The following is a 17,404-nucleotide window of genomic DNA, read 5'->3' on the forward strand; positions in this document are numbered from 1 at the left end:
CTTTTTGCAAGGGTAAGCACCCTGCCATAACCACCACCATTCCAGCTCCAACTTCCTCCGCCATTCCAGCTCCAACTACCTCCGCCATTCCAGCTCCAACTTCCTCCGCCATTCCAGCTCCAACTACCTCCGCCATTCCAGCTCCAACTACCTCCGCCATTCCAGCTCCAACTTCCTCTGCCATTCCAGCTCCAACTACCTCCGCCATTCCAGCTCCAACTACCTCCGCCATCCTAGCTCCAACTACCTCCGCCATCCTAGCTCCAACTACCTTTGCCATTCCAGCTCCAACTACCTCCGCCATTCCAGCTCCAACTACCTCCGCCATCCTAGCTCCAACAACCTTCACTGTGCCAGCCACCCCAAGTACGCAAATACAAAGGGTCCGTGTGAAGCAAGTACTGCGTAAAAATTGTCCCATATGCCAGCTTAGCATGAACAGAACTAATTTAAAAAGGCACATACAGAGGAAACACACAGGAAAACATAAGGATATTACAGCAAATTCACACCTTCCAAGTGAATGCATAGATCCAGAGAATGGAGTTTATACTGTTCACAAATCTTTTCACGGGGCTTCTACACCTCTGCATGTCCAAAATAAAGTCTGGGGGGAAAATCAACATGTTTTCTGTGAATCTGCTGAGTGCCAGGTGAACATGGAGTTGGCATGGAGAAGTGGGTTGAAAGCCCATCAATGCGTACACCTTAAATCCTTAACTTACTGCACATCCTATGTCTCCTCTCCTGTACTTAGTGAGGAAACACTTAATGAGATGGTGAACAGCCGGTGGTTTGGCGAGGATAAAAAGAAGCTCTGCCTCGATCTGCAAAACCTTGCGAATGCCAACCATATACCTCTGTCTGTATACTCCCAAATTGGTATCCCTCAGTCCAAAAAATACATATCTGTTTTTGAGCCGACTGTTTCATATTACAGTCGTTTAGGAAGAGTCATGGTGTCGTATGACACAAAAAAGAATTCGTGGCACTGCCCTTGTGCAAGGACAAAGAGATCATGCCAACACAAGTACATTGCAAAATGGCACTTATTTCAGACTCACCGTGAACTGTTCAGGAAAGTCCGGTGCACTGAGGAGGTGGAATTCCAAACATCAACAGAGGATGGAGGCAGTCATGATGAGGTTGAGCTGGGTACCTTTCCATATCCGCCAAAAGATGACCAAAAGTTCAAAGCCATGGTTGAGTATATTTTGAAGTTCAAAAAATTACCTGCTGTTCTGCCAGAACATATACGGCATCCATTATTGGAAAAAGAATACCCAAGGCACCTCATTCCACTGGAGATGATGTGCCAGCAGTGCCCTGGCAATGTGCCCCTGAGTGACCCAATCCTCATTACAAATAAGGCCAAAATCCTCACCAACTCACGTATTGTTGAAGGTAGGTCAATTAAACTATTTATATCTCATGACTATCCACTGTGGTAGATTTGCTGTGCTTTCATTAATTATTGAATGTGTTGTAAACTGTACTGCAAATATTGTTGAAACTTTTGATTTCTAGACATCTCTACCTACTGTAAGTCTTGCCATCAATGCGGAACCTCCTACCGTTACCAAGAGTGGAAAGATGGCCTACACAATTTTAATGACCGGATAGTCCTTGATTTGTCTTTATGCTTAAACATAAGGAACATGATACAGGTATTTATTTTATTTTATTTCATTTACATATAACATGTGAATGAATCTTTTTAATGGGTAAATATATGAAATTTAAACAGAACATTTTCTGTATATTCACTAAAATGTTTCTCCCATAGGTGCATACTGCAGTGAGCAGGGTGGTAGAATACTTAGAATTGACTACAGGGGTGAAGTTTCCCTCAGCTAATACCGTTCTTCATGGGTATCTTCATTTTGAAGCACTCACTGATCATGATTATCATTATTCCTGTGTAAACTGTGGGGATCATCCTCCAGTGGTCATCATGGACCTCCATAAAAAGGGAGCCTTTCATTTGTCAGGTAAAATGTTTTCATGGAATAGACTGATTTAGATGTAAATTACTGACCAGGTTACTTTCAGAATTTACTATTTGTGTAATTTTTTTTCACATTATTTCTTTAGTAAGTGACCTTGCACAACCTCCAGAGGACTTCAATGGAGAAGTTGATATGGAGCATTTTTGGGAGGCACTTTCAATGGAAAGGATCAGTCGAGGATTTATAACAAGTAATACAAGCCAAGAATAATTTGTCAACATGTAACACCCTTTTCAATGACTGAAGAATTGTGTGACAAACTAATTAACAAATTAAAACATGTTTACATTTATCAAGATGTCAAGATCAAGATGTTTTAATATATTTCTTGTGTTTTCATATTTCCAAAGGTGACCTACACAATCCACTTAAAGTTCCGCCATCTTTCCACTTTTGGGCGCCGTGGATAGGCCAAAACACACGCTGTTCAAACCGAGTCCTTAATACTGAGTTTGAAAAAGTGCGTCCGCCGAAACCAGCTGAGGTCTGTGAATTAACAGTTTCTGAAGACCGCCTGACAGAGGAGCTGTACAAGCAGAAGGTAAAAAAACAGTTGATTATATTTGTCTTTTTAGGAGTGATATATTATTTTACCTGAAAACATGCTGCTTCTCACACATTTAATTTTGTTTGACAGGTTCATGTGGTTAGGAAATTATGCAGGGAGTGTGGGTTGGATTCCTCTGGATCGCGAAATGACCTCCTCCTGAGACTGTCGAATGAATTAAAGTCAAGGCACACGTATGACAAGGTCTTTCAAAAGATCTGGGCTGCATCAGGTAAGCAAAACTTTACAGTGTTCTGTTTCTGTAAGATACTATTATTGTTAAAGTTTTTCACAGGGTGGAAAAACATGACAAAAAAAACATTCAAGTGGTTTTACTCTTTGAAGTGTGAAAGTGATTTCACATACACATATCAATGAGGATGAAAAACTTTTTAGTTGAATTTACAAAGGTTGTCTTTTTACAATCTGTTAATTTCTGCCTCTTTCCATTTCAGGCGGTTGGGCTGTGATTATGTGCCCTTGTGGCATTGTATACAGTATAAAGTGCAACATTAGGGCTGAAAGCCCACGTGACTTCACAGACATGCTGCTTTCTTGGAAATACATGCCAAATGTCATAATATATGACTTTGCGCGTGGACTAGCAACACATATGAATCTGAGAGAGCCAGAAAGGTTGCCCTTCAACCCATTTGAAGGACGGTTGAAGGCCCCAACTCCAGAAAACATTGCACTAGCCAAAGAGGGGAAACTAAAGGTGTCACTTCCTTGGTTGAAGTGCAAGAAAGTGGTCCCAGATTGCGATGGCCATCCCATAACTGGGTCAGCAGAACATTATGCTCTGTATGATCGTTTTCATGAAGATAACACTAAGGATGCCCGTGATGCCCTGCGGAAGCTTGGCCTGGTCCCGCAACTTGCAGGAGTAGTCAACAGCCAAGTTGCGGAACAGCTGTTTGCAAAAATGAAAAAAAACAATTACTTCTTAAACATGGCTTTGCCTTCAAATCATCTGTTTCTCATGAGGAATATCATTCACCACTACAATTGTCACAAAAACAAACAACGATTGGGCGACATAAAAAAGGCTTTCGATACCAAGATAGCTATGAATATCCACAGCCAGGCAGTGTTGGGTAACTTTTCAAATTTCATATACAAATCTATCACAAATACAGCACATTATTATTCACTGTTTTGTACAGTTAAAATATTTATTTATATTTTTCGAAATTACTGTCATAAAGACACCTTCCACTGCTCAACCTGGTACATTGGACATTCTTAGACTTGCACTAACACATATGACTGTTAATGAATTAATATATTGTGATTTTCTACTTTTTAATTCAGCAGAACCCGTGCCCCCGACAGCCGCCCTCAGCATGCCCCCAACAACGGCCCTCGGCACGCCCCCAACAACGGCCCTCGGCACGCCCCCAACAACGGCCCTCGGCACGCCCCCAACAACGGCCCTCGGCACGCCCCCAACAGCCGCCCTCAGCACGCGTCCAACAACGGCCCTCGGCACGCCCTGGACAACAGCCCTCGGCACATCCCCAACAGCGGCCATTGACTACTCTTTGACATTTAAGCCCTTTGCAAAAGAATGGAATCCTATCCAGGACAAACTGGTAAGTTAATTAGTATAAATAGTAATTGTTTTTCATGTCACACACTATTATAATAATAATATCTGTAATTTGCAGCTCAATTATGTGCTGGACACCGGACGGCCTGCAGCGGAAATCATTGTGAAAGAAGGGCCCTTATGTATCACGCGTGAAGAATTCTGGAGCCTGGGGTTGCTAAGAGACATGGATTCTCATGTGAGTACTGGGAAGTTAATAAACACAAGGTTTTTTATTTGCTTTTATGCTTGTTCACTGATGAGTTTTAATTGTTTCTTGCAGATTGGGAATGCCTGCTTTAAATTGATTCATGAAGCGGCTCAGCAACATGTATGTAACTTTTATATAAACTTTGCTATATAAACTTTTTCTTCAACTAACTAACTAACTAACTAACTAACTAACTAACATCTATCTATCTATCTATCTATCTATCTATCTATCTATCTATCTATCTATCTATCTATCTATCTATCTATCTATCTATCTATCTATCTATCTATCTATCTATCTATCTATCTATCTATCTATCTATCTATCTATCTATCTATCCTAACTAACTATATATCTATCTAACTAACGATCTATCTCTATCTACCTAAATTTCTAACTAACTAATTAACTATCTAACTAACTCACTCACACACACACACAGACACACACTCACTCACTCGCACACAAACTCTCTCACACACAAACAAACACACACACACACACACACACTAGCTAGCTTTTAAACTACTAAACTAAAACTTAAACTATTTCAAACTTCAAGCTTTTAAAACTACTCCAAACGTTCTGGCTTTTTCAAGCTAACTTAGTTTGTCTCATCTAGTTTATTCTGTCATTTTATTGTCTACTTTTAAAGTTGCTGTTTTTTTCCTCATAGGGCAAAGACATTTATATAGAGGACATGTTCGTTGTTCCTACATGGAAAGATACACAAAGCAACATGACTGACAACTTCCCAGTGAGTGAATATAAAATATGTATGGTGTCACAAAAATGTAGATCTGCATAATGACAACATTTTTCATTAATATTAGGAGGATGTCGACATGAAAGACTTCTTAGTCTTTCCAGGTTGGACCGAAGCAAACGGGCCAGAACACTTTGTTCTCTGTGTAAGGGAATGTTACTGTTACTACATACTACATGGTACACGTATTGGTAATTAAGTTGGTTAGTTCATGTGTATTCCAACAAAGTGAACTGCAGCTCTACTCTTTGTCCTAATGACTTTTAAACGTATGTGAATGTCTTTAACCATTATCACATTATAGATCATGAAGCCACTCCTGAGAGAGATCCTCTTTTTAGACTCGCAGTACACATTCCATGAGTCTGGGTTTGGTGATGCTGAGTACAGAGCCATATTTAGGTCCACATTTGAGGCTTACTGTTTGCTATGTTCATATAGCAATTTACATTTTGGCTACGTTCCTATAGCCTGTACTGATATGTTTTGGCTACGTTCCTATAGCCTGTACTGATATGTTTTGGCTACGTTCCTATAGCCTGTACTGATATGTTTTGGCTACGTTCCTATAGCCTGTACTGATATGTTTTGGCTACGTTCCTATAGCCTGTACTGATATGTTTTAGTTATGTTCATATAGCCTGTACTGATATGTTTTGGCTACGTTCCTATAGCCTGTACTGATATGTTTTAGTTATGTTCATATAGCCTGTACTGATATGTTTTGGCTACGTTCCTATAGCCTGTACTGATATGTTTCAGCTGATAATGTCTCAGTGGTTGTCACATCTATCTGTTTCAAATTATTATTTTAATTTTTTTATATAGAAATCTTGCTCAGAAAATTGATCCAGGGAGCTGGACTGAGAAGACTGGACATGATATTGTGGTGAATAATATATTGCATAATTTGATATTACAATGAAATATGATTGCTTGTAATCTGCATTTCAAATACAAGACATCTGACAGAGAAGACAGTAGCTTTGATCTACCAGTCATGTCTCATGTTCCTTATTTTTTTGGTTGATTATAGGGCTTGCCACGGCAGATCTGTGGCAATGACTGTGGGATTTTTATGCTTATGGTAAAGTGTCGTGTGTGTGTGTGTGGTAAGCATATGCATGTTTCTGTCAACATAGTAAATAAGATGTTTTCATTCTTCTCTGTTTCAGTATACACTCTCCATTGTGACAGGCACAGGGTTTCAATTCCAGGAGGTGAGCTGATTCAGAAATGTATATAAGGATGAAATTGATACTTTAAATGTTTCTTATATACATGCATGTTTATATTGAAGGAAAGGGACAAATTAAAAACTAAAGACTCTCCTTATCATTGTCACATTTCTTTCAGATGGACATGCCTTTGATTCGGAAGTGGTGGTGTCTTCTTCTTATGGAGCGTTTTAAAATTGATGGGTATGACAGCCCTAAACAATATGTATATATTCACCTGATGACTACATTAAGTTAATGATAAGTAGACACCAAAGACATTTTTATGCAATATTCTAGATTAATCTTGTTGATGTTTGAAAGGTATGGCCAAAGGTTTGCTTTCTGGACTGATGAGGCCAGAAGCTTGTTACAGGGAACCTTTCAGCCAATATTCAGAGTGCCAAGAAAGCGTGCCATCACTGAGGAAATTCCAGCCCACATGCAGGCTGTCTTTGACCGCACTGCAGAAGAAAAGAGACTGGTGGACTTCATTGTACAGTCACCGGGAGCTGAACAGCATTTGGTGGTACTTAGACATATTCATCATTACAGACTCGCAGTAAATAAATCAACCAGTGCTTTTGTTAAAAATATTGTCAACTATGCGCCCCATTTATTGGCAGTGACAGGCAAAAAAAAATCCTGTCTATGATTGGTCGCCTACCTCTAAATACGTACCTGCCCACACTCTGCCCATGCACTCATTGATCTTCAGCAGAGTCTTCCTCCAGCAGTATTTAGGCAGTGCATGCTAATTTGTTTTGGAGGTTTGGCTTTGAAATAAGCCCAAAATGTATGGGGTGGAATATTTTTGGTTGATTGCTTTCAAAATCTACCTTAGTCTTGCTTGTTTCTCCAATTCTGCATATTCTAGCGTTAAAGTCAGTTGTTCCTTCACTAACGGCTACCACACAATACACTTAAATAATTGTGGCAAAATAATTTGTCCATAGGACGTACTCAATGGGAAGACTTCAAAGTGGTACCCTCCAAAGTCCTTTCGCCAGGTGCCTGTCTACCTTGACAGTGAAGGACAACAGGACAACCTTTTTGTTTTTCTGAAGTCAGTAATACATAAGACACCAACGAAACTGAGCTTCACAGATGAAGTGCAGTTCATCTGTGGTGTTCTATTTCCAGAGGTATGCATAACAGTATAATGTATTGTGCATGTTTCTGCCCTTTCAAACTCTACTGTACATTATACCATATGCTGCATATCTACAGACCATATTTCAATTAACACATTTCTTTTGATAGGCCATCATATATGGCCTGGCTGGGCTTCAGAATTTGTCACTGCAGGATGCTGAGCAGGCCTTCCTCTCTGGTCCACATTATCATTACAGGTAAGAATAGAAAATGTATTGTTTTTACACAATGTCCAATGTATCCTTTTTGTTTATTTTTTTTACAGCATTCTGTTAACCCAGCAGTGATTATGTTCTTTATTTACTATTTCAGTGAAGTGGAGGAGTTTAATAGAAAAATAGACAAACAATTGAGAAAAGAGGGGAGAGCATCCAGTTGGTAGGTAGTGCTGCAGCATACATCACAATGTGTGCTTTAAATATTAAAAGGACAGGAAAAGTCATATTATTGTAGAAATGACATGTTATTTCTATTCAGATTTCTTGCATCTATCTATATATTTTTTTTCTCAGTTCAGATGCGCTTTATTGACATGAATGTTTCAAGAACCTGTTCACCCAAATCTTTGAACAGTATGCAATAACAGTAATATGAACATTATTTGGTATGGAGATTGATATAATTTTGTATTGTATATAATGTGTGTGCTCTGTGGTGACTAAGATCTTTAAAATTTTAAATAAAAAATTATTGAGTTGAACAAGTTCAACTCAATATTCCTTATTTCATTCACTTCTCTTTCTTTCTCTCTCTTAGGAGTCAGTGAAGAAGTTGTCCATGAAGTTCTTCGGTTTACGTCATGAACAAATTAGTTTTTTGTGTGTTCAAATGTAACTTGTTATATATTATTTTATAAAATATACACAATCTTAAATCTACCCCCAGAGTCATCCTTGTGTATTCCCTCTGTACTTGAAAATGTGATTGACTGAAAAGGCTATACCATTCCTTGTTTATTTTACTTGATGAGTTATTAAATTATGCAACTTGGACCCAATAATTAGTCAACAGTCCTAGAAACCAGATTTAATTGCAATAAAGCAATATTTGGGTGTAATAAACCTTTAAAAACCTAAAAAAAAAAAAAAAAAAAAAATTGGTCAAAATATTGCCTTGGTGGCATTTGTTTCGGTTCTCCAAAACTAGGGTCCTGGAAATGCGTTCCTTGGATTGCAGTTCTCCGACACGGTAGGTGGCGCTGTCACAAAAAAATAGGGTCCTAGAAATGCGGTCCTAGAAATGCGGTCCTGAAAGTGCAGCCTCCGTTATTGCAGACGGATAATGTTGGTCTCGCAGGCTAGAAGGGAGCGAAAAAAAAAAAAAAAGGCTAGAAGGGAGCGAGCCAGAGAGTCGGCTGTGTGGAGGAGATATTTCACGCTTGCCACGCCAACTAGTTCGTCGCTGTTTCGAGGGTATTACTGCAAAGTCAGGGTCTTTCCTGCATTGACATTTTTTTGACGGCCAAAGCCTAATTTGATGAGTTATTGTGATTTACGAGTGATGTAGAACAGATGCTGCGCTTGTGACTGAGTGACAGAGAGACCGATCTGAGAGCTCCTCCCCCGCGCGCGCTCTCTGGGTCTTCAAAATAATCAGTGTTCGCTCTCATATTTCACATATTAATCCAAATCAAAAGCTCGGAAGACCGAAACCATGTTGCACGTGACACATTCGGACAATTTTGTCCTTGAATTATTACTGGGTGTGAATTGCGCTCAAAAAACATTGACTCTTCTCTGACCAGCTGACATTAAGCATACTTTCAATAAGCGGGAGACAAATTATATCCAGTTATGAAGTGTTTTCTGTGTGTTGACATCTTTCGCGATGTTCTAACAGACGGGATTCGCACACAACGCGTCTGCTAATGTCCGATTCGTGACCTAATGACTCCTTTGAACCGAATCATTTTAACGACTGGCCAGAACAACTGATCTGTCCAACACTGAACTCATGAATCAGTTTATTAATTTACTCAGAACGCAACTGAAATGAGAACACAAGTGCTTACCCATTTTAGCAAGAGTGGGTAGTAAGAATTATTTTTAATTATCAACAGTATTTCATCTTATTTCTGTTGACAATGTGTAGTAAAATAAATAGGCCTAGCCTACAATCATTTAATCTGGAGTGAGGTGAAACCAGAACAAAGTTGTTATTAGCTAGCTGAAAATTTTTATTAAATTGCATATGGTAGAAAATTAGACTATTTGTTAATTTGTAATGCTACTTTTTAATATTGATATGATTATATACCAAAACAATTATCTGTAGTGTAAAAAATGTTTGGTAACTGTCAGATTACTATTGTATGTTTGACCAATACACTGTTTTTTGTTTCCACTGCTACATTTTATTTATTTAAAGAAGTTAGATTACATTCTATTTTAGATTTGAATGCACAATTGTTTTTTAAATAAATAAGAATTCAACACCTTACATACATCTGTTATTTTGTCTTAGTTATGTTTAGTTAGTAAAGTCTGGTGCCTTTAGTCTCTTCAAGGAAGGTATAAGGTGGAAGATATACAGTTTATTATTAATTCAACAATATATCGGATCGGTATCGGGTATCGACAGATACACAAAGCCCAGGCATCGGTATCGGGACTGAAAAAGTCGGATCGGTGCACCCCTACAGTAAAGTACATCAGCCACTACAGGGCTCTACGCTAACATTTTTCTTGAGGAGCACTTGTGCTCCTAATTAAAAAAAATTAGGAGCACAGTCAAAAATTTAGGAGCACTTTCTGATCAATAACACGTATTCCAATTATAACTTTCCCATTACAGGATGATCTTTGTCCCTTTAAATTAATGTCCAGGGGCATTTTTACCATTATAAGAACAATGTTTTCTAATCTTATTAAATGTATGCATCATCTTTTGTCAATTTCTTCATTTAAAATAGAAAAGGTTTTTTTTAAATGTTAATTTAAACAATAAATTCAGTTAGAGCAATAAGACACAACCAGACTGTTACCAATCAAATTAAATCAGCATCAAAAGTAGAAGTGGCACAAAAGCTCTATCTGAAATGGTTTTTTAGATACATTTACATGCAGCTCATGGGTAAATAATGTTGTATAAATGTTTTAAATATAAGTTTTTGAATTTAGAAATAGGCTATGTACAAGTTAAACTTAAACTTAGTTAAAATATTTATATTTTAAATAAAAAGTCCATGCAAAGTATAGCTAAATATGAAAATAAAACAGCCAGTAGGTGGCGTCAAGTCTATGTGGGAGTCATTGATTCAGTCGTTCAAACGCAGATTCATTCGATCGAACCGCTTGGAGATGCACAACTGGTGTTGTTTTGATTTTCACGAAATAAACATTATTGTGGCTAAAACGTTGTTACTTAATATCAACTTGTCTATTGGACTTTTGTACAAGATCAGTATCATATTTGCAATCATGCCAATACTCGAGTCGGAGCAATAGCAGTCCGTAACTTTTGGCGCTCTGGCGCTAATAAACAGAACTGCGTGCATTTTGCGGAAGAACACTGCAACCGGATCTACTTCTCTGTGTGTGTGTCTATGGCGATTGGCGAGTCACACAGGGACTGTGCTCCTCCACAGCGCTGCAAACCAAACTGGAATAGTCAGAATATAAACACTTATTATATGTGTACCGTAGTGATTCAGGGTAAGATAAAAAAACGGTTTGGAAAATGGATTCAGGATGTACTCACTCATATGCATCTAGTCATTTTTAAACTCAATAAATGTTATGGACTGCAGCTGATAAAGATTAAAGGTGAACTATGTAGGATTTTTGCAGTAAAACATCCAGAAACCACTAGGCCAGTGTTATATATTTTGTTCAGTTGAGTACTTAGAATATCCCAAATGTTTTCAACTATTTGTAAATCGTGAGAAAATTGCTATTTTAACCAAGGAGCCGGGACGTGTGAGCTATGCGTGTGAGGGAGTCGCCTGTCGATTGCGTCATATCTGCGTCACCCTCGGTCTCCGGTTTTATTCAGTGAAACACTTTACGCTCACTGCAGTGTGAACAAGTGTCATAGCAGCCGCTGAGCGAACGTCATAACTTCCTTTTCAACACACTCAGATATATCTAATACGATAAACAGAGCTGCGTTACCTCACACTCAGCACTGGAGAAGAGGAAGTGCCGCCGGCAACCGTGTCATAATAAAAGTCCCGCCAGCGACTATGCCATAATAACAGTCCCGCTCTTCAATCGCTCCTGCGGCCTTGCTCAGCTCCACAACACTCGCTCCTGCTCTGCTTCAGACTACAGTAATGTTAATAATCGCATCCATGAACATGATTTCATCCCGAGTCCTATCCTGACTCTTTTCCACCGGCTGTGAGGTGAAGACCACATGTCCCGAGATTCTGCGCTCAAACGTGGCGTCATCAAACTACGCCTTTGTTTTGAACAGGCGACCTCTAGTGGACGGAAAAGTTACATAGTGTAGCTTTAAATCAAGAACTCATACAGGAGCGTTTTTAAATTATTTTATATTAATTCGTTTTTGGTGGCATTTTTGCCCCACGCCCCTGTTAATTTCCGACCTTGTTTATGATAATCCAAATGTGGTATTTCTAGTTGGTTGCAAAGAAACATCAGCGCGAGACGTCTGGTAAGTGCATGGCCGCGTCACGCCTGTTTCATCCATAGACCGTGGTTTCACCATTTAATCTGTGAAGTGTAGTCCGTCGCACACGTTTTTTGCACATGCTCCGCGGACAGAAGGCATGAAAAGCAGTTGATTGCTGCACGAAACGTAACAGTTGCTCAGTCAGTCAGTGTTTTTAGTTTTTATTCCGATTGTATTATACATTTATTCACGAGAAGCGATTGGGTCACTCGCACCGGTGCGCCTAAATAATTTTTCGCAGTCGCACGCAGTAATTTTCAGGCGCAAATGCGCCCAAAATGGTCGCTATGTAGAGCCCTGCACTAAGTGGCAACTTTATATGTGGAGATATTTAACAAAGGTTGAAATACAGCATAAATACATACAGCCTGAACAGTTGGCAGGCAAAGCAGTAGAACTTGTTAATGATTTAAAGTTTAAACCACACTCTATGGCCTGATTTATCATAAGGAAATCTTTAGAACGTTTATTTCCCGTTTAGCCTTCCAGTTAAATATAAACGAGAAAATGAATTGGTTAATGGAATCAAAACCTTGGTTGTGCTTTTCAAAGGCATTCCTCCATCATGTGTCAACAGTTTATGTTACATAAAACAAAAATTATTTTCACATTAGGGTTTCAGCACTCGAGGCTGTTCTGCCAGTTCTTGCCAAACGTGAGCAAAGGGTGTGAGGTGATCACAATAGTCTCTGCATTACAGTTTTAAGACTGTGGATAGTAAAGAAATGTACTTAATTATTGGCATGCTCTATAATTTTCTCTTAAATTATGTTTTGTCTTTGCCATTGAACTTCCTTATCTTTACTTATCTTATGCCTAACGAATCTCCTTTACCTGATTATCTATGTCTTTTGCTTCCTCTCTGTCGTAATATGTCACCTATTCACCTAAAAATAAAAGGTTACATTAGGTAAAGGTAACAAATTAATTTCAGGGTTTTTGTCACGTAGGCCTATTATTAGTTAAAGACCCCCTGTGGTGAAAATCAAGTTTTTAATGTTGTTTATATGTCTGTATTTATATGTGGTGTTTTTAATATGTTTTAAGACAAACCATATGCAAATTTATGTCAACACTGTTGCTGAGTATTTTCTTCTTAAAACTGTGGTGAAAAAAAGACAGTCTCAAAAAATGGCTTTGAAATCACTGGTGTTTCTGAGGTCACAAACTACCTTTTAACCAATCATGCATGTCAACGTGCTGGAGGGCTTTAGCATATCATTTACTATGCTGTGAAGCAGGGGAGTCTTAAGTGAAGCCAGGTTATGAAAAATTGTGTACATTTAGCAATGTAATATATATATATATATATATATATATATATATATATATATATATATATATATATATATATATACAGGGAGTGCAGAATTATTAGGCACGTTGATTTTCTGATCATATTTTTTTTCCAGGCACATTTGACCAATTCCAAACCACAGTAATCCTAATAACTACTATTGATTTAGTATTTAATAATGTATAAGTGATATATAATTGTTCATGAAGGCTGGAAATGAAAATCACCTTATATTCAGGTGTGCAGAATTATTAGGCATGTTTTCTTTTACAGATAAATTGAGCCAAAAAAGAGATTTAACTCAGACTGAAAAGTCAAAAAGTATTAAATGCCCATGAGAAGGATGCAATACTAATGCAATACTAGACATTGCAGTTAAGGCGTGACCATTGGACAGTGAAATGCTCGTTGGGTCAGCAGGGTCAGACAAAAACATGTGGCGGAGAAAAGACACCTGTTAACTGCAAAAGAATTAAGAATTAAGGTGAAGAATTAAGGGTGAAACCATCAGGAACCCTTTAGTCTCCAGCGCCACCATTTTCCAGAGCTGCAACCTACCTGGAGTCTCCAGGAGTGCAAGGTGTCAGGATCTCAGAGACTTCAGTTAGGTAAAGAATCCTAAAAAATGACCCCCACTAAATAAGAATCATAAGCTGAAGTGTTGTAAAATACATGAAGCCTGCTTTTTTATAGGCTTTATAGGTTTTATAGGTTGAGAGTGACTCTTGAAGGACCAGCACCACATCCTCTAGTACCACTGTTTGAAGAACTCATCTTCCAGAATCTGGCAGTACGTTTAGGGAGTTCATTTTAGTCCATCCTGAAGTCCGTTTTGCAGAGATGGACTAAAAATGAACTCCCAAAACGTACTGCCAGATTCTGGAAGATGAAAATATATATATATTAGGGATGCCACAATTCTCAATATAATATTGAACCGTTCGTTACGGCCTTCACGGTTCAATACGCGCTTGTGAATTGCGTTTTTTCACTTTTGCATTTAATTAATTATTTTTCTACAAATTCTATAATTTGACTCCATCCCAATATACTGAACAACGCGACATACATTCACATCACATGTTAGTGGTGGAGTTACACTCACGGAACACTATAGTTATTCACAATCAGCTCATTATTTGCATGCGTTTTACAGCCTTGCCGGTTAAACATGCGCTTTTCCGAGCGCGCGCACTAAACGCCTGTCAAACACGCGATTACTGGACTAAGTAGTCTTACTTCGCTAATACTGTCAAATACACTAAAGGTTTACATAAACACAGTAGGTTATGTCTAAAGTGAAAGTAAAATCGGCGTGTGTCTGTAGATTAGATGTGTATAGGTCTTAAATTGACAACAGCGGAGCTGTACTTTAAGGGACAGTTGAACACGTGAACACACTGTCCTTAAAGGGACAGTTCACCTCTAAAACTATGTCATTATTTACTCATTCTAATATTGTTCCAAACCTATATTCATTTCTTGATGACAGAATTTTCATTTTTGAGTGAACTATCCCTTCAATGTTAATACAACAACAAAAGACAAAGAGAAAATCATTCAATGCTCTTGACTGAAAAACTTTAATACAGCAGCTTTAATAAGAATCATGTATATTTTATAGTGAAGTCTATGTAGTGTTTTAATTTTACATTTATTCATTCGATTTTATACTTAAATGCTGCTGTACCGCTCTGAGCTGCCGGTGTGAATCTTTATATATATTTATTGTATATTTTACAATACACTAGGAATGTGTACAGGGGTTTTTAAGTAAAGTTTTAAGTTTAAGTAAGGTTTTTCAATTATTTTAAGTAAAATAAAGAAGGAAAATAAAGAAATTAAAAAAATTGTATTTTTTCTCGTTAACCTCTTGCTGTTCCTGTCGCTTAAAAGAGAATAGAAAAAAACTGATGTGACAAGCCATCAGAACCGAACCGAACCGAAAACCGTGGTTAAAAACCGAGGTATGTATTGAACCGTGGACTAACTGTATTGTTGCATCCCTTATATATATATATATATTTTTTTTTTTAGTGCTGGGCATCGATTAAAAAAAATTAACTAGTTAATCAAATTTTTTTCTGTAATCAATCGCGATTAATCGCAAGTTTTTAATATTTTACGTTTTTAATATTTTGATATTGTAATAATTTCAGTTACTCTCCAAATTAATATATAAACAATTTAAAGACAGCATATTTTAAATATGTGTTGTATTGTCATATTTTTATGAATGAAGGCCAGTATCACTGATACTAAAGTGTCTATGAAACATTAATGACGTTACATTACAGTATAACTGAAAGCTCCCAATTTCAACATTTATTAGACTTAAAAAAAAACAACTTTTAATTTAAGTGAACTTAAAACAATCTTTACATAAACCCAAAATAATAAATGTTATATTTACCCATGGCCTTCCCTGTTATACATATACAGAAATGTAATAGTTATCTTTCTTAACTTCATAAATAATAAATTAAATATAGATGAATCATCATTAAAGCTACAATTTTCTCTGTTCCCGTTGTTCTTTGATGAACATTAATGACAGGCATCATCAGTGCTACTGTCACTTTAAGAACAGCCGCGGATCTCACGCGCTGTCCCGCGCATCTCATTTCCTCACAACTCTTTAAGTTCATTTAAGACGTTATTTAACTAATTTAAGACTCCTAATATGAGAATACTCAAAATCCTCTGTGTTATTGTTTGTTCAAGAGCAAAAGAGAACTCGATGTGAGCAGGAAACTGACGCGAGTCTGTCTATGCGTCAAGTGTGTGTGTCCCTTGATTAGCTGACATGAGACGCATCCACACAGACAGGACACTGACACACACACAGGACATTGGCATACAGCGTGTTCTCTTGTGTCTTGTCGCGCTTGGAAGCATTTACATGAATAAGAGCGTGATGATCATGTAACGTTCGCTAAGCAAAAATGGATATAAAAACGGACGCTGCGTTATTTGCATTAAATATTTTGAATGCGTTAAGCTGAAAAAAATAATCGCCCGCGTTAACGCGTTAATTTGCCCAGCCCATAATATATATATATATATATATATATATATATATATATATATATATATATATATATATATATATATATATATATATATATATATATATATATATATATATACACATACTGCTGGCAGGAGGGAATAGACCCCAACGGGGCTGGCATGGGTTAGCTACCCGTGGTAGCAGGATCCTTGCACTACATAGTGACTTGGATCCAACCAACTATGGCTACGAAAAATTCAAAAGGAAAAATACCCCTTGAGTCTGCGAGAGCGGGGGCGGAAGATGACTCATCGGTGGATCACACGGTAACAGACCCTGGAATGGAAACGACTATGAATCAAATGTTCAGCACGGGAGTTGATGGGGTAACAGTACGGACAGGACACAAGCTTCAAAGCTGCACCCGTGGTTGGAAAAAGATAACATCAGAGAAGGGTCTCAAGATCCACCAGGGCAGGAAAAAGTGCCTGAGAGAGCCTAGCGAGGGGCCTCGCATTAACCACTACTTCCTTAGAGGTAGAGCAAATCAGTCGAGTGAAGCCCAGGGGCAGGATATTCACCACAGTCCACAGGGTATCAGAACCCCGGACGAAGCTCAACCAAGCACAGAGCCACCAACGGACATGAGTCCAGAGCCCTTCCAGCCACAGACAGCAGTAGAGAGGAAGATGAACGGACGGAAGCCTCAAATCTTGTGGCCTAAATCCTGCCAGAAAAAGGAGTGGGAAACCACAGACACAGACCTCGTCCATCTTCTAGAAGGTCTGAAAGGGGGCGTGGAAAGAAGGTTGGACAAGATCGGAGAGATCATTTACAGCTATGGAGCAGAGAGATTTGGGGTGAAAAGTACAACCCCAAACCTTGGGACGCAGAAGAACCCATGGGTCAATCTCAAGTCTAGGAGACAACAAGAGATTGAGCGATTGGTGAAAGAAAGAA

General features: G+C 38.2%; 2 protein-coding genes across 3 annotated transcripts; both read left to right on the forward strand.

Moving 5' to 3' along the window:
* Window positions 1–544: 544 nt before the first annotated feature.
* LOC307124627 (uncharacterized protein) lies at window positions 545–6,168 on the forward strand. Of its 2 annotated transcripts, none has more exons than XM_079813979.1 (13): window positions 545–1,404; window positions 1,528–1,667; window positions 1,787–1,991; window positions 2,095–2,199; window positions 2,360–2,550; window positions 2,647–2,788; window positions 3,012–3,653; window positions 3,871–4,151; window positions 4,227–4,346; window positions 4,431–4,478; window positions 5,038–5,118; window positions 5,195–5,272; window positions 5,956–6,168. In XM_079813979.1, exons 1-13 carry the CDS (start codon window positions 660–662, stop codon window positions 5,974–5,976), a joined length of 2,799 nt encoding a protein of 932 aa, XP_079670105.1. In that variant the 5' UTR covers window positions 545–659; the 3' UTR covers window positions 5,977–6,168. The 2 variants fall into 2 exon arrangements, with proteins under 2 accessions (XP_079670105.1, XP_079670106.1); XM_079813980.1 differs by having other exon boundaries at window positions 3,874–4,151.
* A 20-nt stretch (window positions 6,169–6,188) lies between these two features.
* On the forward strand, window positions 6,189–8,265 carry LOC307124754 (PWWP domain-containing DNA repair factor 3B; the record flags this gene model as incomplete). Its single annotated transcript, XM_079814196.1, has 8 exons — window positions 6,189–6,194; window positions 6,303–6,347; window positions 6,484–6,548; window positions 6,669–6,873; window positions 7,301–7,489; window positions 7,608–7,696; window positions 7,812–7,877; window positions 8,256–8,265. 8 exons carry the CDS (start codon window positions 6,189–6,191, stop codon window positions 8,263–8,265), a joined length of 675 nt encoding a protein of 224 aa, XP_079670322.1.
* Between the last annotated feature and the right edge of the window lie 9,139 nt (window positions 8,266–17,404).

Source organism: Gobio gobio (assembly GCF_949357685.1).
Source record: "Gobio gobio genome assembly, chromosome: 4".
Lineage (NCBI taxonomy): Eukaryota > Metazoa > Chordata > Actinopteri > Cypriniformes > Gobionidae > Gobio > Gobio gobio.

Excerpts from the sequence above, each read along its gene's own strand:
- LOC307124627 (XM_079813979.1), top strand. The coding sequence starts at position 660 with ATGGAGTTGGCATGGAGAAGTGGGTTGAAAGCCCATCAATGCGTACAC. Across the intron at positions 1,992-2,094 it reads GGGAGCCTTTCATTTGTCAG|TAAGTGACCTTGCACAACCT; the intron begins GTAAAATGTTTT and ends TTATTTCTTTAG. Across the intron at positions 4,347-4,430 it reads TAAGAGACATGGATTCTCAT|ATTGGGAATGCCTGCTTTAA; the intron begins GTGAGTACTGGG and ends TGTTTCTTGCAG.